This window comes from Pituophis catenifer, unplaced genomic scaffold (genome assembly GCF_029215685.1).
Source record: "Pituophis catenifer annectens isolate HBS135680 unplaced genomic scaffold, rPitCat1.0.hap2 SCAF_1, whole genome shotgun sequence".
NCBI classification, from domain to species: Eukaryota; Metazoa; Chordata; class Lepidosauria; order Squamata; family Colubridae; genus Pituophis; species Pituophis catenifer.
The window spans coordinates 241,697,181-241,724,682 of NW_027256881.1; the positions used below are offsets into that span (position 1 = coordinate 241,697,181).

At 38.4% G+C, this 27,502-nt stretch overlaps 1 protein-coding gene across 2 annotated transcripts in view; it reads left to right on the top strand.

The window, feature by feature from the left end:
- The first annotated feature begins 13,141 nt into the window (after positions 1-13,141).
- The window catches only part of PTDSS2 (phosphatidylserine synthase 2), a 41,896-nt gene continuing 27,535 nt past the window's right edge, over positions 13,142-27,502 (top strand). Inside the window, exons 1-2 of one of the 2 annotated variants that reach the window (XM_070957363.1) lie at positions 13,142-13,629; positions 20,586-20,687. In XM_070957363.1, the coding sequence (XP_070813464.1) occupies positions 13,142-13,629; positions 20,586-20,687 (590 nt within the window). The remainder of the gene's footprint in view (positions 13,630-20,585; positions 20,688-27,502) is intronic. The other variant, XR_011601667.1, reaches the window with a different exon arrangement.

Below are 27,502 nucleotides of genomic sequence, written 5' to 3' on the forward strand. Positions count from 1 at the left end.
CCAATGCTTCTAACAGAAAGATGGTTCAGAGGAAACACAACACTACTAAGACTGGGGTTTGTACACTGATATCTAGTTATATAAACTTTGGGTTTATTTTTAGGGTGCTCCTGCAGCTCTGTATCAAATAAGGTTTAGATAACTCAGAACAGAGAGTCAGCTTTAGCCTCAGGAACCTGCCTCTGATGTAAACCATCAACTTAGCCTAAAGCGGTATGAAACTCTTGGGAAACTTTAATCGTATGAGTGGATAACCATCTTTAAATTCCAGTTTATAACAAGTCACCTTCCCTGAAATCAGGATAGTTAGCTAATCAAAAAGTGAAACAACTAATAAACTTTTGTAACACTCACCAAACTCTGAGGAAACATGTGCAAGATTGGGCTGCGTAGCTCTTCAATTCAAGTGAAATCTAGCCTCTAAGCTATGGCATTTTATAAACATAATCAATAGTTTTTCTCCCAAGGAACGATCAATCAATTGCATGGTTTTAAATTATAAACCAACTGTATTTTTCTATAAAATTTTCCGGTTGCAATATGAAACCTAAATAAAGAATTTTTTAAGTAAAAGTGAAATATTGATTATATTTCCGGCCATAACCAGAACATGAACTTTGGGGAAAGTGTGTGTGTGTGTGTGTGTGTGTGTGTGTGTGTGTAATTCTAATAGTTGCCATACACAAATGTGTCACTCTGCTTATTTTTTTCTTCTTTCTCAGGGATTGCCTTAAAAGAGTCCTTGCAGTTTTCTTGGTAAGATTTCTAAGAAGCGGTTTGCCATTGCCTTCTTCTATCTTAAGGCTGAAAAAAAGTGCCTAGCCTGATGCCTTAACCCAGGGGTCCCCAAACTTGTCAGCTTTAAGAATTCTGGGAGTTGAAGTCCACAAGTCTTAAAGCTGCCAAGTTTGAGGACCTCTGCCTTAACCACTACTCTAAACCGGCTCTCGAAAGGTCTGCTTACAAGTACATAGCGAAGAGATTCTTGCAAAATGTGTAAGGGATTCGATCCGACGCAAAGGAAGACCGAAAAGGCTCAAGAACGGTGCCACCACAAGGTTCCGTGGTGGGATTTATCGGGGGAAGTTGAATAGGGGGCCGTAGGTTAATTCCGCTCTTGCAGATGCCTACAGGCACGCAACGATCTAAAAGGTTATCCGGAGGTACACCTGAAGGGTCGAACGCAGTTCATTTTAGCGGCGGGAATTCCTTATTTATCTCATTCGCCACTTCCGTCCCTGCCAAACGTAAAAATAAATCTCAAATCGGTTGTGTTTGGCACTGCACACCGCCCCGCTTTCGAACCCTGTACGGTGGTCCCTGGGCCCCAATATACAGGGAGTAAAGGGACAACTCGCCGGGGATAGCGGGAGTCTCCGAAGTGGCTCAGCCAGTTAGGGCTGCCCCTCCGGCTAACCAACCTTTGCGCGCAACTCGACCTGCCAGTTCTGCCCTCTTACCGGCATGGTTGAAGGAGATCGGCGCTCCTCTCGCGCAACAGGCCCCGGAGACGAGCGCTCCTAGCTTCCGATCTACGACTCCCTCGCCTCGCTAACCGAACTTCAGGAGCCCCTCGGCCACATGACGCTTTGGGGCGTCCTTTCAGGCTCTCGGGTCTCGAGTTCCAATTCAAGCCTGATTGCTCGAAGCGGCCGGACTTCCGCGTGTGACTGTTTGGCTGCGATGCGCCTCCAGACAACAGAATCGCCACCTGCCGCTGTTGCCGCAGGCGGAGAGAGGAGAGAGAGAGAGAGAGAGACTTGCCCTAAACTTCCCGCCCTGCCAGATTTAACCAGGATATGAAAAAGTAGCCGGGCAGGGGCGGGGAGAGCCAAGCCCTTTGAGGTCTTGCTAGCTAGGGGATGGGTGTGCGCTTCCCTTTGTTGCTATAGCGCGAGCCTTTTCTTCCTCAAAGTGTAAATAGATCATCGTACGGGAGTTCCACCACTACCCCGCCCCAACCAGGTTAACTAGCTGAGCAAAAGATAAAAAATCAGCCTGACTTTGGCGATGACATCAGGAGCCACTTTTTTTTTTTTTAAAACTGGATTCACATCACACGGAAAAGTGTAAAAAGGCTCAGAACCAGTTTAAGGGAGTCACTGCGGCTGCATTGGACCAAAGCACCGCCGAAAACGGAAGATGAAGAAAAGGGCTCTGCATTGAACCTCTATACCTGCGGAAAAGTGCTCTGCACCCGGCTCGGACTGACACTCTTCTTTTCTCGTATTATTGTTGTCTAAAGAAAGGGAAATTCCCTCTAAAGCTTGGTGTCTTTTCCTCCTCCTTGCTTTGTAGGAATTCCATCAGAAAGGTTGTATATATTTTTTTTTAATTTGATTTATATGCCGCCCTTCTCCGGAGACTCAGGGCGGCTTACAATGCGTTAAGCAATAGCCTTCATTCTTTTGTATATTTTATACAAAGTCAGCTTATTGCCTCCACAAACTGGGTCCTCATTTCACCTACCTTAGAAAGGATGGAAGGCTGAGTCAACCTTGAGCCTTGGAGAGATTCGAACCAGCAGAAATTGCAGGCAGCTGTGTTAATAACAGGGTGCATTAAACCACTGTACTATCAAGGCTCTAGATATTTATCTAGAATGTAGGAAGATCTCCAAACCTGGCATTGCATGGACTCCAAATTTCTTAAATTAGTCCTGAAGTGACATGTTAGATTTGGGTTCAGTGTGTAATATGAACCCTGCTGCTGTGGTTTGTACACCATAGTGTGATTATGTACCTAATTGTTCGATAAACCATAATTAAACATAGCTTACCTCATTATGAATAATCTTTTATTAGAAGTGTGTAAGGTTCATGAATTGCAGTACAAGGTTATTATCTCCACATTATGTAATTTATTATAAGCAACTTCAGGAAGAAAGGGAACACTTAACAGGGCTTGTTTGAATTTGTTTTTGGGCATTATTTTATGTCTTTGTGTGAGTGTTTCATTTATAGTTTTATGATCCATCTTTTTTACAGGAGCTGAAGTTAGCTTCCAGGACATTCTCCAGAGGTTCTCCCCTCATTTCCCAATAATCCTGTGTGATATTGAACTGAGAGACATTGTTAGAAGCTTAAACTTAAATCCAGTGGTCATCCAACATCTTACAATAATCATTATATTTCATTTTCATTCTTTCTATCTCATTAGATACAGTGAAATAAAATGGGAAATAATCGGTGTATAGGATACCTACATATTAGGTGAATTCATTGTACTCAATTGCTGTTTTATTGTGGTATAGTAAGTAAAGCACAATTAATAAACCACCCCACATATACACATACTTACTTCCATACACAACGTATAGTGCTATGTGTGAACTAAGCCTCTGTGCTTTGCTTGGTTTCTGCTTAGTGTGATGATTATTGTTGAACAAAAATGATTAGTTGTTTTGACCTGTGTCCATGGTAGCTGCTTGAAAAGCTGGCAATTCAATGAGGTGTGCAATTTCATCAAGTGTTGGGTAACACTGATGACTTTCAGAGCTTATAGGAATCTTTCCTAATGGTCCCATTCTGCTCCTAGTACCCTCAAGATTGATAGATTACAATTCCCATAACAAGAATAAAGATAGACACTCTTGAGTTAAACTCAATTCCTAGTCCACTAGAGGGACACAGCCATGCAGTTTTCTTGTTAACAATATGGAAGTAATTTGCTACTGTCATCTTGTAGGATGTTTTCTACTCCCCAGAATTGGAATTTTTGGGTGATTTTTATCTCTCTATTAATCTGGCCTAAACTTGCTTAGCTTCAGAGTCCCGAGGCATTAGAGATACAAGACAATTCTAATCTGTTGTACTCCTTGCACTTTTTATTGTAAGTTCCATATTAAAAAATCCTCAGCGCCTTCTTCTCAGCAGCTCATGACAAAAATGTGACACAGGCAGCAGAAACTGCTTTAAGCTGGGATATTGCAGTGGTTCTCAACCTTTTCTTCACCATGGACCCCCTTTAAATACCTTTTGTGACCATGGACATCACCAAGATTTAACTAAGATTTGAATCATAACATTTCTTCAAGCCTTCTTGAACCCTCTGTGATTACATTGCAGCCTCCCAGGGGTCTGCGGACCACAGATTGAGAATCACTAGCATATTGCAAAAGTTGATCTGTAATGAATTATTTGTTCTATATTAGTATTTTCCTTCTTTGTAATGCATTTAGGAATGCACTTGTAGTAGTATAATGACTGGTAGTACTAGTAGGATAGACATGGATTGCAAAATGAAGGTATTTTCTGGGCTAGAAAAACATATATTAGACATGAATTGGTCTCTGCTTTTCTATATCAGACATGGTAGGTAGGCACCCTTGGGTGAAGACAATGCCTGAGCATCTGGATCTGTTATTCTTGCCTAAGAAATAAACAATTGCTTCGTTGCCTAATGCTTGATTACAGTTACCCATCAATCAAACATCAATCAAATTATACCAGAAGAGTCACACGTCCTAAACTGTAATTTTCTTAAACGTAATTTGTATTTGTATTTGTATTTATTAAACTTCTATACCGCCCTTCTCCCAAAGGACTCGGGGCGGTGTACAGCCATAATTGAGTTTTAAAATCACAAGGCTGAGTTACACAATAGCCATAAACCCTGATTTACAAGTTACAAAGGCTATATTAACAAAACATGCCAAACTAGAATCAAACACCCTGCATTATTCAAATAAAGTGGTTCAAGTGTATAAAATTCAGCCTACACAATCTGTTGGTAAGACATGATTTTATTAATCAAGGTTCACAGAACCTTAGTTTATATGAAATGGAAGGCACTTCACAAATCACCTTGTCTTATTCCGTTTAGTGAGGAAGTTCACTAAACCATCCCCTACAGATGGCCATCTGAACTTTTCCAGTGAGGAGGAGGTCATCAGTTTTCTCAACAGATAGTTAACAATTTAACAAGTCTTCTTATTCTTGTGATTCTCATAACCAGCCTGAATTTAATTCAATTGTTAAATAGATCAATGTCTATTTCTAACAATCCTTCACATATTTGAAGACTATTATAACAACTTCCTAAACATATGACTTGGTTTCCAATCTTACTAGTGTTCATCTGAACTCGCTCCAGCATCTCTACAGTATATTACTTAAAAGTGCACTGTAAGATTGCAATTGTCTTTTTGCTATTGCATCACACTGCTTGCTCATGTGTAGCTGATGATGAATGATATCTCTGTGTATTTCTTAGTCACCAAGTGAGATGTCTCAAATCCTCTTCTTGTACACTTGATTTTTCCTACCATAACTTCATCATTTACTCTTAATCAACAAAATTGCATTAACAAAAATAACAATATACATATTTTGACCTCAATCAAATAAACCCATTCTATTTTCCTTTCCTTTGCTTTTAATAATTTCTTTAAATCATGTCCCAGAACTTGATTTGTTTTTTTTTTTCCTCTTCTCAAAGCTCCTTTAAAGATTTAACACATTTGTTTTTTAAATCCAGAATAAGAAATGTTTTCAAAGACACTGTTCTGGTTTTGGAATATCCCTTTTAATTGTTAAGATATCAGCTGGTTGCATTAATCAAATCCGCTGTAATGTTTTTTTCATATCATTCCTGTAACCTAACATTTTCAAATTAATTTTCAGATACACATTTGAGTCTCTGTCCAGTAAAAGCTGTTCTATAATCCCTTTTAAATACATTTTATAGTAGCAAACAATCTTAAGAGTAATTTCTGATTGCATTGTTCCCAAATATCCTTGACTTCTTCCAAAAGTCAAATTATTTTGTATTGTGGATCTCTTCTCCTTAATCTTTAGTTCTTTCTGGTCCCCTTTAGTATCCAACCTTTAAAGTTCCATCCTATGATTTTTTTTCCTAATCAACAGCATTTTCCCATGGGAAGGTTTCATACTTAAATTTCAAAATGATCCTGTATTTTTATAGAAATCTAAACAATCCACAGCAAGGATTCATGTAATTAATTTCAAAATCTTATATCAAACCTCTTTGACTCTTTAAATGTGGGCAAAGATGACAATCCCTCTGCTCTAACCCCACCAGGTTAGCTATGTTATAGTCTCTTCACAAGGAGCTATTGTATGGAGGACTTTGGGGCAATCCTGAATCCTTCCCATATCCAGAGCAGAATTCCTATGACCCCATAGGGTCTCCCAACAGTGGTTACCGACTGGATTTCGCAAGGTTTGGCGGAGTCCACAATTTTCCAGCTGCTCTCGCCGAGACGTCATCCGGAAGCTCTCCACCCAGGAATATATTTTGACTGGCCTCAGAGACTTGAATTTATTTCAGGTAAGTAGATTTTTATTCTACCTTAATCAATCCTAAATTGTGTCTCCTTATGTAATTGATCATAGTTGGAAGACATCCCTCCCTCTTTTGGGAGAATAAAAGTGAGGAGTCCTTCAGATTGAGTTTAAGTATTGGTAATGTGATGGGTGTATCTATGTAGGGTTAATGAGAATAATATGAACATGGTTTGCTTTTACCTTTCAAGATTTTTTTTTCCAATTTCCCACTCCAACATATTTATTATTAATCAAATTTATATAGCCACTCATTTCAGTACTTGAATTTGGGCACACAGAAGCAGCTAAAACAACAAAGCAAAACAACAATTTAAGAAACAGTTAAAAATCACGAAAGCAGTTTGGTTAAGGCATCAGACTAGAATCAGGAAGCTATGACCTCTAGTTGCCATAGACACAAAGCAGCTTGGTGATCTTGGGCCAATGTTCCAGACTCAATCTCTCCTGAAAGAAGAACTTCGTAGAGAATGCCTAATGGTACTATAGGGCTCTTTAGTTTAATATTAAAAATTATTGAGAGAGGAATATTACAAGCATATACACATAAATGAACAGAATGCAGAAAAGTGATGGGAAATACATTTTCTTCCAGTTTTATTGGGATTCAGCATTCTCCATTTAAACTTATCTATAAAATTAATGTAGATATATATACTTTCTTAGCAATTTTCAGTCTAAAAATTCAGATATCCAATGAATTTAAATTATCTCAAGTACAAATGATGATTTCTCATAGAATTATGATACACCTCTTTACATGCTCTTCAGATGGGGTGTGTAGGCTACAAAAGACACAGAACAACTGGAATACAAATTGATTGCATGAGCCAATAGTTTCTTGCTAAACTTTTTAATTCAGATCTCTTTTTTAAAAAATGATTACTTTCATGCATGAAAGCCTACTTATATAAATCAGGTAAGTTTTTCATAAACAATAGAAAATGGTATGACTAGCAGATGATGATCTATTGCTTGCTCCTATTATTATTGCGGATGCAAATGTTCAAATTCAGAAAATGTAGGGAAACAAGCACTAGTCTATTGTAGAAGCAGCTTCTTATAATTATAAAAGTTGTTGGAAAATTTGGTAAGAAGCTTCCTTCAGTCTGGATTCACATTCTTGAATCAGAATGGGTTGTTGATTTTGTCTTAATGTGAACTGTGGACTCAACTTCGTTGCTTATTCAACAATCCAGGCCTTAAACAAACATGGTTTAGGATATGTAAACTCAAACAGTGAATCATAGATATGGTCTGGAATGGATGACAGCTAGAAATGCAGTGGGATAGATAGAATAAAGAAATACCCATAATAATTCTAGTTTCCAGACGCTGAGACTAAGGTTTGTAGGTTAAGTGTGGATGTTTTTTGGACTGAATTATCTTATAGCACCACCTACTGTGCTTTTGGCCAAGCTGCAAGCTACAAGAGAATAACCATCTTCCTTCACATTCAGCATCTCTGAAAGATACTTCCTTTGCTAATTGGTTTTCTTTTTTCTTTTCTGTGCTATTTTTCTTTGATTTTTAAAAAATCAAATTAATATTGTATTAATTTTTTATCTTAACTGTATCTCTTAATAAAATTGCTATTTAAAAAACACTTGACAAAACACTTTGTCAAATGCTTTGCTGTACACTATGTTCAGCATTCCTTGGATTTACTAGGCAAGTACCGGTCATTGTCCCCCCACAAAAAAAGGTTAAGTGGCATGACTTATTTGTCACAAACCTATGCTGATTTGTATTCTTAGCCAAGTGTTCACAATTACACTATTTAAAAAGGACCTCTTTTTTCCCTTGTTTGAAAATGGGACAATTTTTGCACCCCTTTAGACTTCTGAAACATTACCAGAATTCCATGAATTCTCAAAAATTAAAGCTGACAGTTCTGCAATCACCTATGCTAGTTTCTTCAGTGTCCTAGGATGTAGATCTGTAGTTTAGCCTTCCTGGGACAATCCTTATTTCTGGCAATGGCCTTACATCATTTTTTGGCTATGAGTCCTTGACAATATAGTCATCATGGACTTTTGAACAGAATATTCTAGATGGGGCAAAATTTGCCAATATTTTGGCCTTTAACAAGAAAAAAAATCAAAATTTGCTGGTTTTAAGTTGGTGAAGTGCATAATCAGAAGAAAAAAAATAAGTATATTTTACTGTTCTAAATATTTGTTTCCTAAAATGTTAATATTCATTTTTAGAAATAGGCATTTGCCTCCAGGCACCCATCACTCTGCAATTCAAAGCATTCTATAGCTTGAACCCCCATGATCCCAATATTCACTTTTTTCCTTTTGATAAAATTATAGTTGTGATATTCTGGATTACAAGGAATCTGAAAACCCGGCAATACAAGTATCAAGATGAGTATATATTCATATTGTGAAAACTCCTAGAGCATCCATGAACTTCCATTTGGCAATGGATCAACTTTTCAATGTACTTAGTGTAATGATTAATTCAGTATTGTACTTGACTGTGCATAATTGAGAACTGGATGCTAAAGCTTTTAAAAACCAATTCCAAAATCAACATTTGTGGAGAGACTCTCATTTCAACATGATTTAGATAAGACTGCTAAATGAGAGATGGGTGCCAAGACACTTCCCGGTGAGAACCAATGTTTATATTAACTTTTTTATATAGTACTATACCTTTGGAACTGTGATCCGTACCTGAATTCTTTAATTTCAGAATGGATGAGCAAGATAAATATAACAACAACAATGCATTCTTAGTGAATCTGCAATACATTCCCAAGATAAATTTTTGGAACACAAGAATGATAGTAATGATTGCCTTGGTACATTAAGCAAGTCTTTCAGCTCTGGCAAACAAGCTTTGCATTTAGGTATGTAAGTTGATAAGAATGTGAAATGAAATAGTGCATGTAACCTTAAATATTTACAGGCTAATGTAGAAAGCGAATTGTTAGAAAATTTTCCAATCTGATTTTTTAAGACTATCCTATTAATTGGGGAGTAGAAAAAAATATTTCTTCCAGCTTATATAGTTGTCTGCATTGGTAAAGTTGAAGAAGCTGCCTTTTTTTAGCATTACTAAAAAAAAGCTTTAGTAATGCTTCACAATATACTTCTTGATTGAAGTCTAGTGACATGCTCCTGCTACCTGCATAGATAGGTTCAATATTTTGCCAGGCACTTCAAATTTATTTGCAAACAGCAAAAAAATAAAATAAAAGCAAGGACTACATTGCCAAGGCTAGATGAATAACCTGCAATCATGAAATACAGGACAAAGGCAGGGAAAATTTAGTTGAACCGATTTAACTCCATCTAAACCAGGGGTCCCCAACCCTCGGAATGCAGCCCACTACCATTCTGAATGTGCAGCTTCATTTGTGACATGTGCAGCTCCATTTGTTTGAGTGCAGGCACACATGCCTCCTGTACGTACAAATAGCACTGCGCACATAGATGTGCATGCCCACCTCTCATGCAGAACCAACCCTTCCCCCCTCCCCCCGCCAATCTGCAAAGCCAAAAATGTTGGAGACCACTGATCTAAACCTTCCAACAAAAATATAGCACTTGGAGTACTACCTATAAAATAATGTATGTTCAGAATTTCAAGAACCTTTGGCTTACCCTGGAATGATCCTGGGAAGGGAAGACCAATTTATGCTGATGAATAAACAAAACTCATACTCAAACCATAATGGAGCAGCCAGCAAAAACAAACTTCACTTTGTTAAGTACATGGCTAACTTTACATATTGTACTAAGACAGAATATATTGTAACTCATTTGAGGCCTAACATTATTTATGAGCCTAACCACTCTGACCTAACAAAACACGATTAATAAAATTGTGGCTTAGCACAATATGTGAAGAAAATCAAACACAATTGAACATTAATGTTTTTATCTATTTGAAAGCGACTAGATGGGGTAGTAGAATTAACTTGTGAATTACAAATACAAATTATGAAATACTTAATATTTCATAAGATGTAAATAAAATTCAAATATAATTCAAATTGACAGAGAAATGGGCTTTAAATGAGATAAAATGCAAAAATTTCTGCTTAGAAAGTATTATACACATAAGATATGAAGGGCTACCTGGCTTAGCAGTGATTATGTGGCTATTCGTCAGTGTGGAGTATTAGCAACCACATAGCTAGACCTTCTCTAGTATCATTTGTCTCCAACTTGACCGTTCTTCCAACTATGTATCTTAATACTCTCATTAATCAAATATTTGTATGTGTCCAAAATTGGTGATTTGAGCCCGGTTATTTGTCCCTTGAGTGAGAAATCTGAATTGATTTTTTTTTCTATATGTTTTCTTGGTTATCCATGTTTTTCTCAGGGCTTCTTCAACATCAAGCTCAAAAGCTTCAATCTGCTTTCTATCCTGCTTCTTCAAAGTGGCAATGAAGTTTATTGAAGATATTTGATTCCTGTGATGTATCTATGATGTGTCAGAATCATTTGGCAACAATTTTCCCTGTGACCTAGCAGGATTGGGTGGCCCTGATGGAGGTGGTAGTAGAAGGCTTGATAATAGAACTTATGAAAAACAAGTCACATAGTAATTTATTTCTGACTGAATATGAACCAGTAGTACATCTGCAAAAACAGCTAATGAAATTTTGGACATTACCACCAGACATGGCTTCTAAACTACAAAAACCTATTGTTCCACTTTGTTCTTGAATGCTTATGTTCAGTTCCCAGCATACATTAAGGATTCAGAGAAATTGGAACAGATTCAGAATAGAGACAGCAAGAATGAACAAGGGAAATCAAGTCCTGTATAAGAGACAGGACTGAAAATAACGTTGGAATGCAACAGTATTCATCAAATAGTGAAACTATGTTACATCACAAGTCACAAGTTCTTGTCACCCCTTTAGGCAATATGAGGAATGGCAGGAAAAAAAAGTTCTGAAAAATAATAGTCCCATGATGGAATACGTTAGCCAGGGAGGTAGTGATTTTCCATTCATTGGAACTGTACAAATAAACTTCTGTTGTAGTAGTTTTAGTGTATATTCCTGTATGGAGGAAGAGTCCCAGGTCAATCTTGTCTGCGATTGGAAGCAAAGCAGGAACTGATTAATATTTGGGTGGGAAACAACAAGGAAATTCCAGTACTGTAGGCCACCAGACTGAGAAGTCAAAAAGTTTTGGAAGAAGGCAGTGACAACTCCCATTGCACGGACCTGTCCATGTCAACAGGAATCAAGTTGTAATTTAAAAGTGAGCATCTGCAGAGCAGGGGATTGAACTTGACTAACTAATTTTTATGTATTTGATTTCTAAACTACCCCAGTGCTGCAACTCATAACTGTATGTGAAAATAAAACATCCATGGGCACTGTAATTAAGGAAAATATAATACATGAACAAACAATCAATCTAGTTGGAGCAATAATGTCTTCCAACTGTAAGCCAGCAATGTACAATTACCCTGACTGAAATGCATGAATCATGGACATCACATAGTTAATACCATCCTAACAATATTTTCTTAAAAGTGTTAAAGTAGAATTTGTTTATCATATTTGTTTCTCACCCAAACTGGCAACCCACAGCAATTTAAAAGAAAACCCACAACTCAAAATACAAAACCTGTACAGATAACAAGTTAACAAAACAATAGATGTAACCAATTATATATTAGAATAAACAAATTACTATAATAGCCACAGGTGCTTACTCAATACTAGGCACCACAGGCCTCAAATGAATTTACATGCAATGTGATCTAATGCAATCATATGGATATTTGCTCAGAAGTAAATTATATTGGGCTCAAATTGATTTATTTTTGACCAAATATTCTAGAGTTACATCCTAAAAATGGTAACAATCTAATCTTGCTGGAAAATCAGCACTGAATGTGAACATTACCATAATTATACAGCAGGATGTGTTACATACAAGCTACCCAATAAAAATAGGAGTCTTATTGTGGTTTATGCCACAATAAATATGTTGGTCTTGGAGATTTCACAGTACTCTGTGCTGGATATATTGCAGGTGGACAGAAACTGAAACATATAGCCCTGCTCTAGTTCAGAAAGAGGCTAAAAAGATAATCATCAGCTGCATTTCTCCCTGTTACAAGGCAGTGAAAAGCACAGGGATTCTCGGGATCATTGGTGCAATTATTCTACTATAACTTCTAATTCTAAAATAGTTTTGCTGGGTTTTTTTTTCGTTTTTACTTTCACCCAACTACTAGTCCAATGACACAGATCTCTTTCTTTCCTCAGCTCAGAGGTTGTTGTGTAAGGGGGGGAGGGGAGTAAATTGCTCTTTCCAAAAACCTGAAATCATTTGCAAAGAGTTTTTTAAATTAGGCATGGGACCAATAAAGGCTCGTTTGAAATGCTGGCTCCCTGGCTACTATTCTTCGACGACAGGAACATACACTCTCCCCCCTTTTCCCCGTCTTTTTTTTTTTTTTAAACTAAGCTGCAATTTTTAGTATATTTTCTGTGTTTAGACACAGTAACCCTCTGTATAATGCATTTACTGCACTTTTATATCTGGATTTACTTAACGCACGTATTAACCTAAACTAGCCGTACCGAATCCACCAACAAAGCCCTCAACTATCTAAAAATGTTTCGTCAGCCAACCAATCATTGGGAAACGCTCCATCCCGACGTCCTCCTTCTCCATGTAAACCTCCCTGCGTTGGCTTGCTGCAACTGAACTTCCATTGTCTACGCTAGAAGCTTGTCCTGCCAACGCTCCCACCTCCGAAGCTTTGCTGGACGGTGCCTTCACGAGCCAAGAAAAAGAAGAGGGGGGGGGACGGACGCAGAGAGAATATAACAGGGGTTCGGAATGCGCATGCGCCCCACAGGCCTTAGCCGCTCACGTCTCCTCCGAGAGGAGTCCCGCCCCTCAACCTCGTCCAACGCAGGGTCACGAGCGAGTGCTGAAAAGGCGCTTGAACAAGAGCTGCTGTGTTGGTTCTTCTTCCGAGCTTCGCATGGGGCGGGCGGAGGGATCGGCAGGGCGCGCGCCGAGCATCGCTTAAGCTCGCTAGTCGAGGTCGCTCTCGTGATGAGGCGCGGGGAGCGGAGGAGTCACGGAGGCGCCTCCGGCAAAGCGGCGCTGGAGGAAGGGCAGCCGCCGTTTTCGCCGCCGCCGCCGCCGCCGCCCCCCAACGGCGCTTCTCTGCCTGTTGGAGAGGGGCCGCGCGGGGACTCGCCGCCAGTGGCAGCAGCTGCATCGGCGGCAGCAGCGCCAGACGCCGCTGTCGTCACTCATGGCGACCGGCGCAGCACTGAGTCCGAAGTGTACGACGACGGGACCAACACCTTCTTCTGGTGAGAGGGGCGACTGTGCTTGCCTGAGCTCCCCTTCTGCCTGCCTGCCTGCCGGCCTGCCTGGTCACTCTGCAGGCAGAACGAGCGCTTAGGTGCATCTGGACCCTGTGCATAAAAATAAGGGCGCCCAGAGAGTGGCTGAATCTGGAGGGGAAGGTTGCTGGGCGCTGATGCTGAAGGTGACAGCAGCAGCAGCAGCAGCAGCAGTAGAAGAGGCGAGGGTTGGATAAGAATTTAGAGGTAGCACTGGCTTCTATTTACATCTAAGTTGATCTTTGATAGCTGTGTGTATGTGTGTCCTCTGAAAGAGATGGTACAGCACGTTCTTAGTTTCAGGACAGACCTTTCTAACTTGCTCCTCCCCTGCTCTTTGTGCTGACTTGGCTCCATGGCTATTGCTGTCTCGGATGCGATTTTTCATCACTTGCTATCACACATGTAAACAAGTTTACAGTTACTAACTAGGCAAGGGTTATCCTTTCGGAAATATTTCATTACCAGATTCTCCAATGCCTTTGACAATGGCAGAGCTGCTAAAGGTATTGGAAAAGTTCTTAAACATTCAGGGAGATATTCAGAGATGTATCTGCTTTGAAAGTAGCCCATATACATACATACATACGTACGTACATACATACATACATACAATATAGCACAGTCAAACATCAGAAGTTGACCATGGGAAATATTTTATGACGCTTGGTATTATGCCATAAGATGCTTTATGATAATTTTTATGTCATAAAATGTTTGATAAAGTTTGCCGAAGTTCAATTCCAGGGGAATCAAGGGTCCCAGATTTTGGATACATTCTGGAAGTTAGTACATTTGAGGTACGCTGGTTGAAAAAAAATGATGTACACTTTTACCCAGTTAAATGTTATGGATCCAAAGCATATAGTATGTATATCCTGTTATTGAACATAACTCTGCTAAAGACCAGTTTAATCAGGAAAACTGATTAAGATTGCTTTGTAGACTATTTTCACAATTTTCCTTCCTCTTTTTATCTGATGCCTTGCTGCTGAATCTGTTAAGATTAGAAATCAGTGGAGATAGTGGGTCAACATCAGTAACTGAGTTTAAACATTTTGGGGATAAACACATGTCCATCATCTGACAAAAACAGAAAATAAAACAACAAAATAAAATTTAATAAAAACAACGAATAAAGAAAGAGAGAAAAAAAAACAAACTCAAAAGGCAGACTTGGACAACTAAGTCTTTTTCTGTGGTCATTTTTCTGTTTCTCTTCAGTTTATAAATAGATATTGCAACATATAATAAAAGCTTGGGGAAATAAGCCAATTTAATCTGCATCAATAAAGGGGCACTTGGACTGCATTCCTTAACTATGCTTAAATTCATACCTTTCTTTTTTCAGAATACTGGTAGTCCTTGACTTACAAACGGTCACTTTGTGTCTCTTCAAAATTACGATGGACACCCCGCCCCATATGGTATTGGTTCCAAAGTTCTGATATCTGCCCTCCAGTTTGTGGTCACATGACTGCATTTCAGGCATTCGGCAACTGGCCCAAATTTATGGCTGTTTGCAGGATCCCGCAGTTATCTGACCACAGTTTACAACATTTTTGCCGAAAACTGGCACTTCTAGTTTTCGCCAAAAACACCCCATAGTGAACAATGAGTTGACTTGACTGTGATGATTTGCTTACTGACCACCACAAAAAAGGTCATTAAGTCAGATTGGTCATGTGGGTGACCCGCTTTACGACTGTCACAACTTATGACCATAATGGGCAAGCTCCATTATGGTCATAAATTAAGGGCTACCTATGTTTTCCTGGATTGTTAGAGAAAAGGAAATATCTTTTTATATTCTTTGTCCTTTTTTAATAGTTTCTGTTAGTTCTCCAAATTCTTTCATATTATTCTGGCACTTACCCAGTTTGTACAGATTTTCTACATTAATTGTCTATTTTTAGAAAGCAATGGGAGAAGATTGTAAAATCATTTTGTACTTTAGCAGCATTAGAAAGTGGTATAGAATGCTTATTGCTGATAGAGCATGCAAATGGAACTATACCAAAAGAAAAGATTGACAAAGGAACTTTATTATTTTAAAATAATCCCTGAAGAAAGTGCATAAGAACTACATGAGTTAATAACAGCTGAGTGAGCCATAGTAAATTTCTGCTATTTTTTCCTTACAGCTTTTATTTTAGCTGATGTTTTAAATTCCTTGTTGCCCATAAAAAAAATGACATTAGTGACATCTCCATTGGTTAAAAATAGTGTTTACAACTGTACTTGTAGGTCCTTAAATAAAAAGCAACCTTGAATTTTACAATAATTAATTTATGTCAATCACATATCTGGGCATTGGCTATATGGACTGCATCCAGAATATTCTTCTTCTAATTAGAAAGGCAGAAATCTGTGTAGATTATGCTGTTGTGCTGTATTTCCCACCTAACTGTGTTTACCTATCTGTGCCATTGATAGAGAAGAAAACAAAATAGTTGTAGACTTAAAAAAATGTTTGATATTGCAGGGGAAAAATTCTTTGGCTGTGCAAAAAAAAAAAAAAAAAAACCTTGGCAAAGAGAAAAACGTGAACTGGCTTTGTATGACTTGAACTTTGTGAACTTGGCAGCAAGAGGGATACATTGATACTCAGCAACAAATTTAGAGCTCAGTTAGCTTCCTAGAAGTTGTTGCATTCCAACATAGTACCTGAGAATTCACTGTCCCAGTATTCAGTGCTCTGCAATTTAGGGAACACCATATTTCATCATAGGTCCAGGAAGCACTTTAGAGAGTACATTAGGAACAACTGTGGTACAAAAATAGTGATCTAGTAACTGGATCTTACTGATATTTTGGGTTATGCCATGTTTTAAACGGAGTGTGGGTGAAATTGCCAGTTCTTCCAATAGTACTCAGTTTATAAACTTCTGCTAAACTGTTGTTTTGTTTTGTTTTTTGCAACACTTCATAATATTGTAATTATTCATCTTGGAAATAAGTGTACATTGTGTTACATTTTTTCCCCTCGTAGGTTAAGTTCTATTTCAAAGAAGTTTCCATTTGTGTCTCTTATTTTTGATGTTCCTATGTATTCTTAGTTACTCTTATATTTGGCAAAACATTTAAAAATGGATGTTCTTACATTTTTAGTAGTTAGAGTTATGGTCATTGTGGAAAAAGCAAGTACAATAGTAAAGATCTAATTTACTTCATGCTAGTAAACTGGAGTACTTTAGTGGAATAATTTATTGATTGCAATTAAAATATCTTTAAATGTTGCCATAAACTAGCAAAAGCTCCCTTAATTTTTTTGCTAATTTTTATAGCTGATGCAATTAATTCTATTTACCATCAAATCACTACAGATGCTTAGCAGTTTACAAAACAGAAGCAATCATTTTAGTTAAAGCATCTATGATAGATAGAAATAAAATAAACAATAACTAAGTCACAAGAATATAATGGTGTGGTGGAATCTGGAGCTGAAGTCCTCCCTAAATTTGAAGTGCTTCTCTAGTAGTTCCTGTGGTAAGTATATTATTCTGGCGAGATTCCTGTCAATAGGCGAGTAGCAATAAACGTACCACTCTGATCAACTCCTTGTGTCATTTCTGGTCCCTTGTACCTCACTAAGGGTAACAATAATAAAATAATAAAACAAATCATAGGAAAACCAAATTAAGTAATTTTAAAAATTAAATTAATGTAATTAAATGTGATAACAAACTATTCAACCAAATGCTTTTCAGAAAAAAAAAGATCTTCAATAGCTTCCAGAACATTATAAGAGATGGAATAAGCTTTAATTCTAAGGAAATTGTATCCCATAAGACCTGAATAGCAACTGAGAAGCAATCTCTCCTGGCCTCCATTCCCCTTACAGCAGGGATCCCCAACCCCCAGGCCATGGATTGGTACCACTCTGTGGCCTGGTAGGGGCCGGGCCTCACAGCTGAAGGTGAGTGGCGGGCGAGTGAGCAAAATTGAAACCATCCCCCCCCCAGACACACACACACACACACCGGGTCCATGGAAAAATTGTCTCCCACGAAACTGGTCTTTGGTACCAAAACAGTTGGGGGCGGCTGCCAGTACTTAACAAAAGTGATGTATGACCAAAAGCTTCTCATGGGAAGAATGTAATAGATGGGCTTACTCAAGTTGGAGAAAGCAGTCCTGTAAGAAGCTAGGCTCCAAGCTAATTTATAATACTGATTACCGGTATATAATTACAGATGTAAAGAATGACTTTAAGAAAATATGTAGGTATTAATGTTTATTGAAATAAAAAGGAGAAACTCTTTAAAGACTAATAATAGACACATTTGAAATAAACTCCAGTTAATGAAATACAATCTAATTATAATGCTATCTTCCATTTCAAGTGGGGGAGGGGGGAGTAAATATTTGATCTAAATGTCCATGGAATAGAAGAGGCTGTCTTCTAACTAATGCTTCATTCATGTTGTATTTATATTTGAAGAAGCAAGACTGTTCCTATTATCCCCTCTCTAAGTATGGTTATGAAATATCAGGAATGAAAGTCTATGCTTTTACCTGAATGCATAGCATTTTCCCTTTTCTGCTTAGATTGTAGACCCAGGTGATAATATTAATGTAGGTGTTGCAATCTACTTTTCATCATCACTCATAGAATATATACACTAAGAGTTTCTTTTGAAGAGGCTTTTCATCTATAATATTCAAATAGATACAAAATTAAACTCAATAACTGTTCACAGTGGTAGTTAACAGCAGAATTACAACTTTCCAGAGGTAAAGTAATGCCCCCACTAGAAGAAGAAAATGTGATTTTATTTGAACATTAAATACATAAAATAATTTATCAATTAGTCAACAATTTCATATTGGAGTTTTTGACATTTTTGTCAAATTGCAACTCACAAACCATCAGTGTTTGGTCTAGGACAGTGTTTCTTAAAATGTGGTCTGCACTGAGTTGGCTACGGCCCTGGGAGTCCTAGCTGATTGGAGGACTTGGATGCCGAGTTGAGGGTGGCAGTAGGAGCAGGAGTCAGCAATTGTCCTGAGGGAGAACTGATGTCTCCTGTAGCTACCAACTAGCTAGGTACATGGTCCAGCAACAATCTTGGCAGTTTTTTCCCTCTGTGTAGGACACAGGACTTGAATGTACTAATTTGATTTGATCATGGTGGCTGATGGCCTGAAGGGATGAGTTAGACTAGCAAGGATATTGAGGGTTTTGGACCATTTTGTTGGAGCGGGCCTGGATGGGGCTGGTCATGCCTCCTGCCTCTGAGTGAGAGGCGGTGGCAGGAATGAGGCCTGGCCTATTAGGCCTATTGGATGTGATATTCTGTAGAGACCAGGGGGAGGATTTAATAGATTTGATGGTGTGGGTGAGGAATGGGAGGCACTGCTCAGGTTAGGCACTAAGTTGGTTTTAAAACCACTAGTAGTCTGGGTAGAGTCTAATTCATCTCCAGTTATTTGTTGCTGGGTAGGGTAGGCATCTTTAGCTTGGGGTTGGGAAGAGGTAGGAAGGATTTGAGGGGGGTGCAATTCTATTGATACATATAGCCCATTCGTATAACCTTCCAGTACAGGTTGTACATATTTCTAAGGCTTTATCAGAGGCTCTTGGCTGCCACATGGGTCTTCTGTTATTCCTTCAAGTTTTTCTCTGAGGGAATGAATGAATAACCATTTCCCATCAGCTGAAATGTCAGATAACATTTTCTCAGTTATCATTATGAAATTTAACATTCAAGGTTGGACAATGAATGTATTGGGATAAGCTAAAATGAAAGAAAGGAAGGTATAAGCATTTATGTTTTCTAAAACATTTCATTGTAAAAGCAGGGGATGTAGAAAAAGCAATAAGTTCAGAAATAAGTTTGGATGTTACAGCTTCAAGGGGCTTTTTTGTTATTTAGGCTTGGTTTTAAGGTGATGTTTATAGGCACTGAGTATTTTACTAGGTTGAAAGTTGTTGACAAAATTATTGAATACTACTTAATGAACAGAGAAGACAGAATCTTTTATCATTCCTCTTAAGTTAGAGAAGTCATCTCTGAATATATTTTCAACACATTTGGTTGGATATTTTGAAAAAAAAACCCAAAAGATAAAGTAAAATCTAAAAAATATAAAAGTCCTATTGCTTTTGGAAAAAACTGCACCTCTGAAGGCTTTGAGAGCATTCTGATTCTTTTTGATTCCTAGAAAACAGTTTGTGACAATCCCTATCTTTTTTATCAGCTTGTCAGCTTCTGAATACGTTTTGGTTCTGAAGGATTTTACTGTAGCTTTCCCCCTCTGTTTTTACCTCAATGATCAGCTGCTGTTTTATCGACTGCTTTTGAAGATTTCTTTAAACTTCAGCTTATTTAAAATGTACAACTCTAAATGCACATAGTGAGTGAGTGAGTGAGTGAAAATGTATTTTTGATGCAGTTGCTGGTATTTCTCTTGTGAGCCCAATTTAAAGTGATGTTATTCTTTTTCTTGTTGAGATTATCACCCCATACATTTTTCTGCTACAGCTGTTGTTCAGGCTTGATTAGTCTCATTAAGTGAGTTAACATAGCCAACAACTCTATTATAACAACACCTTTTTCAGTACTTGCAAGCCTGGGACAGTTCTCCCCATGGAAACTAGCATTTTCTTCAGGATCTTTCAAAACAAGGTGTAAAACTCTTTTTGTAGACACTGATTTGTGACTCTTCTGAACTTGTATATGTAACTAGTGAATTTGTATTATTTTGCCTTTTAAATGCTATATATTTTATATTAGGGCTGTGTGCATGTATATATATATATATATATATATATATATATATATATATATATATACACACACACACACACAAACATATGTACTTGCACACTTAAAGCTTTCATTTCTGCTGGTGAAAATAATAAGCCAACTATAAACAGTGTGTCAGAAAAAGATGATATTTTTTTCCCTTGTCAACAGGGAAGCTCACACTTTAACAGTCCTGTTTATCCTTACTTGCACCCTGGGCTATGTGACCTTGCTTGAAGAAACGCCACAGGACACAACCTATAACACAAAGAGGTAAATAACTTTTACAGAATACTGCAGCAATGTTGCTCACTTATTAACTATTGTTTGTTGGAATACCAATTTTTCAATTGCAGTTCTTTTATACAGGTAGTCTTTGACCATTTAACGACTATTTGAGGTTAACAGCACTGAAAAAAGTAACTTATGTCAAGTCTTGCACTTATGAGCATCATAGCATCTGCACGGTCATGTGATCAAAAATTGGGCTCTTTATGATGTTTGCAGGGTCCCAGGGTCATCTGATCGCCATTTGCAACCTTTCCAGCCAGCTTCAAGAATGAGAGAAGCCAGATTCACTTAACAGCCTTGTGATTTACTTAACAAATGCAATGATTCACTGAACAACCATGGCAAAAAGGTGTAAAATTAGGAGCAACTCACTTCACACTGCCTTGCTTAGTGATGGAGATTCTGGTCCCAATTGCAGTCATAAATTGAGGACTACCTGTATTTGGGATTTTTTTTCTGCAACAGTCTGTTGCACGTTTAGTATTTATTTCCTAGTCTCATTTGAAAACTAATGATAAAAATATAATTTAAATGTTGCATATTGATTAATCTTGCTTTTTAAGAGGTTTCTTTTATTAAATCACAGGGTAATTTGAATTACTCCAAAAATCATTCCAAGTTGAAAATGTTTTCTTGATATTTCTCTATCTGATGGAAGTTTCATTGAACTTACAAAGATTGGTATCTAAGTAACAGAGATGTATTTGGTTACCTCATGAATCAAATAACATCTTTTAATATATCTTACAGGAAATGTTTTGTTAAATTAGATTGGAAAATGTATTCATACAAAATCAGGATTCATTCTACATGTAGTCTTAAACTTACGAGCAGTTGTTCAATGACTGTTCAAAGTTACAGCAGAATTGAAAAAAAGTTACTTAAGACCTGTCCTCAAAATTACGACTGCCCTGTAGTCATATGATCACATTTCAGATGATTAGCGACTACATACATTTACTGGATTCAGACTTACAACCATGTAATTAGCTTAACAACCACATGATTTACTTAATGACTATGGTGACCTGCTTAAGAAGTATTATAAAAATGGTTGTAAACTCAAGTCCGGTCATATGATGACCCGATTTATGATCACAATGACTTACAACCAAAATTCCAGGCTCAATTGAGCTCATACGTTGACGACTACTGTATACTGTTTTAGGTGAAATAAAATATTGGACCGCAACTGATTTCTTTCTGTAAGCTCAAAACTACTGAATGCCAGAGTATAACATGCTGGGGTGGGAAAACCCTGCTACTTGTGAATCTGATAGTTGTGAGTAGTAGGGTATTGTAGAGTTGAAATGGAATATAAACAAACAGAAAGATTAATTATTTCATCAGTTGAACACCTGTCTAGTATAGTCACTCCTCTGCTCTTTTCTCCCAGGGATATATTAGGCCATAATTATTTGTGAAAAGGTAGAAGGATATTTTGTGAACTCCTTGTTGAAAGATAGTACATATACATTAAGGAGGTGACAAATTAGTTATATAAAGCAGACATACACTTTGAGATTGAACTTTCATCTTCTAGTTTACGTGGTAATTCATTGGAATAGCCTGCCAACTGAATTATTGCTAGATTTTTGATTAGTGTAATTCTGGAGGCAAAAATGTACTAAAATATTTATAGGTATATCTGTCTGACTTATTAGCACTTAGAACAATTAAAGTTCATAGCTCAGTTTGAATTACCATACCTGAGTTTAATGTGCCTGAATATGACTTTTGCCCTATTGCTTCTCCTATTGTGACACGAACTATCCGTAAAACAGTCACTAGTTTTGCAATAAGCTAGAATATTAAACTCAGTGAGTGATGTTGGATTAATCAGTTTCTTAGCCTAATTTATCTCATGGGTTGTTATTTAGGGAGGTTAAAGGATTATATATAAACTAAAATTAAAGGATACAATGCCATGTATGTAGCTTTGAGTTCCTTGAAAAAAGGCAGGATATGAATGTAGTAAATAATAGTTTATCAAGTAATCATTTGACTGCTGAGATGTGCATTGTTTTGCTGAGGAATCATAGGGTGGGGAAAGTTTTATATATGTTTGAGAACTAATGTGATCTTTGGATGAAAATAATCTCTAATGCTAAACTGTGGGATGTAATCAAATATATCTACCTATTAATTAACTTAAGGAGATACAGTTATCTCCTTGGTCTTCCAATTCATTTGTTATTCTTTTTTTAAAAAAATTAATATCCATAAAATCCCTGTTTATGGGAAAGAATAAATTAAAGAGCCAGTTTGCTCTAGTGATTAAAGCATCAGGTTAGAAACCAGGAAGACTGTCAATTCTAATCCTGCTTTAGCATGAAAGCCATCTGGGTGACTTTGGGCCAGTCACTCTCTCAACCCAACTCACCTCATAAGATTATTGTTGTGGAGAAAATAGGAGAAGGAAGGGGTATTAGGCATGTTCGCCATTCTGACTTATTTATAAAAATAATAATAGCAAAATATAAATAAGATCCAAATCAGGCAAGTGTTGTTTATAAGTTTTTTTATGGCTGCTGGATTTTTATCATTATTGAAGTCAGCACAAACAATAAGCTGTTTTGTATTTATGCTGCTTTCTAAATCAGCGGGTCTGGATGGGGAGGAACAGGCTCAGACTCAACCCTTCCAAGACCGAGTGGCTGTGGCTGCCGGCGTCCCGATATAGTCAGCTGGTGCCATCGCTGACTATTGGGGGTGAATCTTTGCCCCCCACAGAGCGGGCTCGCAATCTGGGTGTCCTCCTGGACGCACGGCTGTCTTTAGAAGAGCATATGACGGCCGTGGCCAGGGGGGCCTTTTATCAGGTTCGCCTGATCCGCCAGTTGCAGCCCTTTCTGGACCGGGACGCCTTGCGCACGGTCACTCATGCCCTTGTCACCTCCCGGCTGGACTATTGTAATGCTCTCTACATGGGGCTCCCCTTGAAGAGCACTCGGAGGCTCCAGCTGGTCCAGAATGCGGCCGCGCGGGTGGTTATGGGCGCACCTCGTTGTGCCCGCGTGACACCCCTCCTGCGCGAGCTGCACTGGCTCCCAGTGGTCTTCCGGGTGCGATTCAAGGTGTTGGTTACCACATTTAAAGCGCTCCATGGCACAGGACCCGGGTACCTTCGAGACGGTCTTCTGCCACCAATAGCCTCCCACCGACCAGTCCCTTCCCACAGAGAGGGTCTCCTCAGGGTGCCATCAGCCAAGTTATGTCGGCTGGCGACACCCAGGGGGAGGGCCTTCTCTGTGGGAGCCCCAACCATGTGGAATGAACTGCCCCCGGAAATACGTAAGATCTCCGACCTCCGGGTGTTCCGCTGCGCACTGAAGACCCTGTTGTTCCGCCAGGCAGGGCTGTCAATATAATAATTTTAAATTGGGGTATTTTAATTTTTGGGGTTTTAAATCGGCCAAATCTATTTAATTATTTTAATTTTTAATTATTGTTGTGTCTTGTGTTTTTAAATTGGCTGTACACCGCCCTGAGTTCTTCGGGAGAAGGGCGGTATAGAAATAAAATTATTATTATTATTATTATTATTATTATTATTATTATTATTATTATTATTATTATTATTATAAATTTGATTTTGATCAGTGTGCACAATAATTCAATTTCACAGATATTAATCAAAAGGCAAGCAAATTGCCCAGGGAAAGCTAAAGATAGCAAAGATTTATGGCAAGTTACATGAGCTACAGATCATTTTCACATATTATATCCAGCAGTTATTAAACAGAGTGACTGCAAACGTAACTTTTTGTCTTCTGATTAACTAATTCTGCTATATATAAAATTGTTGAGTGTCCCAACTCCCAATAGGTGTGGGTGTGGGGAGGGCTGAGATCATTTCTGTCTCTGTGTTTGAGCTGTCCATGAGATTGGGGATGAGAATTTGCCCTTTTCTCAGATTTGGAAAGGGAGAAAATGTTAAATATTAATTTTTGCTGACAGCATGTAACCTCAGTGAAATTCGGTAATCCACTGTCAAAATATCAAGGGGCAGCTTTATATCATGCTTAAACGTAGAGAATGTACATTGTTATTGATCCAATAATACAAAAATTAAAATATGAGAATAGTTTTATTGCTTTTTAGAAAGAGCAACCAGTTGTTTTGAATACTTCAAGAGTTATTGCCTCAAAAGCAGACTAACTTACCTTAGAGATTGTCAGGTTGGTATGTTGTCTGTAGGTCTTTATTTCAACTTTTCTTAAAGAGCTGAACTAAATTGTGACCTCTCTCATGAGACTGAGAAGCTTCTCTTTACTCAGTGAACTTTTAAATAGTTATTAAATTTAAACAAATATGAGGAAAAATAGTATCATCTGTTGCTTAGAAGAGACATTAGTTTGATCCACTTCAAACTGGCTTTAGAACACACCATGGTGTTGTGACAGCTTAGTTGTAAAATAATTTTTATTTGGGAATTGGCATGGGGAATGAGACACTTTGGGTGTTTCTCACTATCTCCATGACCATGGTATCTTTCTAGATTACCTAAATGTTCTGGGAATAGGAGGCACATTTTTGCAGTTCTATGTCTTAGGCCAGGGATGGCTAACCTTTTTGCCATCGCGTGCCAAAAGTGGGGGGAGCGTGGTGGGGTCACACGCACGTGTGCCCACATCCATAATTCTATGCGCCCTGCCCCCCAGTACTCTCCCCACTTTTGGCACAGTGGGCTCTGTAGGCCCATTTTTTGCTCTCCCTAGGCTCCAGAGCCTTTCTAGGAGCCTGGGGAGGGCAAAAACAGCCTTCCCCCCCCCCAAAGGTCCTCCAGAGGCCGGAAACAGTGTGTTTCCTGACTTCTGGTAGGCCCAGAAAGCCCGAAAACCGGCTGCCGGGCGCATGCATGCGTGTCGGAGTTGAGCTTGTGTGCCCACCAATATGGCTCCGCGTGCCACCTGTGGCACCCATGCTATAGGTTCGCCATCACGGTCTTAGGCAATTTCAAATGGTGTCACTTGGATATAGTTGCTTCTTGAAATGAGAGCTGTTAATATATTGTCCCCCAGGACTCCATTTTGTCTCCAGTGCTTTTCAGTATCTGCATGATAGAAGAAAACATCAGGAAACTTAGAACTGAGTTTTATCAGTTGTACTGAATCCACCTAATCTGTTTTTGGATGTGGGTCACACTTTCCTTGAATCAGCTGCATGATCTGGGGCCACATCTGAAGTGGAATCTCTAATATCCAATTCGAGGTAATAGCCAAGCCCACCCTTCATCACATTTGCTTGTGTCAATTGCATCTCTTCCTGGAAGACACTATTACACTATTTAAAATTATTGTGCGTGTACCAATAAACTCCAGTCTTGAGTATTGTAACATGGTCTATTTAGGGATATCTACATTTGCAGTATAGCATATTCCATTGGTATAGAACAAGTCAAAGAGACCGTGTTACACCTGCACTAAGTCATTTTCTGACCTCCATGTTTTTAGATTAATACAAAATATTTTTAAACTCATATCTTTTGACTACTTGAGAGAATGTCTTTTTCTGTATGATCCCATCTGCTCATTGAGCAGTTTCACTATAGTTGCTCTGGTCTTATCTCATGATGAATTAGAATCAGGCCTCCTGTATAGCTGCTCCATTTCTTTGGAATATAATCCCTGTTTAGTTAAGGGGTGTAAGTGCTTGTAAGGATACTTTTTAAAGCAGACTTTTAATTCTTGGATTTAATTGGTTTTAGATTTTTTTTAAATGGTGTTTTTTGTATCTCAGATTTTATTACAACCACCAAGCAATAACCAGTTGTACAATATTATTCATGATGAACTTGTTAGTTAATGTTTGGACATGGAGATGCCAATTATGCTGTGAAAGTTTGTCTCCCTTTTCAGGTGAGCATAGAATATTGATATGGAAAACTGAATACAGCTCTTCCAGGAGGTTGATATTCTTATGTCTGGACAAAAATAAACCTAATATAGTATTTGCCCTTAAAAAGGTCATAAAGGTCTTATGAGGCAATCCCATTCTCCAGTATATACAACTGCTTAGTGTTATTGTGGAATTGATAGTAACACAATGCAGCAATTCAATCTGTGATGGCAATATTGATCTCTTCTAGGAGATCGAGATGCTAATATTTCCATGGGTTGAAATGAAAAAATACCCACTTGCTTTCCAGTCTCTGGAAAAGGAGACATGGCTATTCTAGGAGCAGAGCATTCTAGTTCAGGTTGGTACTGTCTCAACACACAGAACTACTTTTTTCAGAGATGGGCTGCACTTTCTTTAACAAAGGGTTCTCGTTGTGAGCATGCGCACACATTTCTCTCGCATGCCCCCCTTTGGGAGAGAAACGGAACTTCAAACAGGCTCCTAATCAGCTCAGGCAGCTCCGGTGAGAACAGCAGGGGCGGCACGGAATGCAGCTGGGCCAGCCAGTGAGCCAGAAAGTAAGTTATAAATGGAACAGGCAGGTGGGCAGGCCCAGCCAGGGATCAGAGCTAAGAGTTCACCCGAACCCTTGCGACCATGCAGCAGCCCACCACTGACTTTTTCCCATTTTAGCCTTGGCAGAGGAGAAGATGCATTAGGAAGCAGATCCTCTGCATCTTTTCCCAGCTGAACCTTGGATAAGGAAAACACATGTAGAGAAGCAGATTGCCTGGTCCCCAGGTTTCTACCCTTAGGCCTTTGCCTTCTCTCAGTTGTTCAATTGAAGTCATCCAGCTGGTAGCCTTTCATCAGAATGACTTTATTTAGTTTTTTATCCCCCTAATCCCTGAGCCTAGTGTGGGAGACATCAGCTTCAAAGAGAAGAATGGACT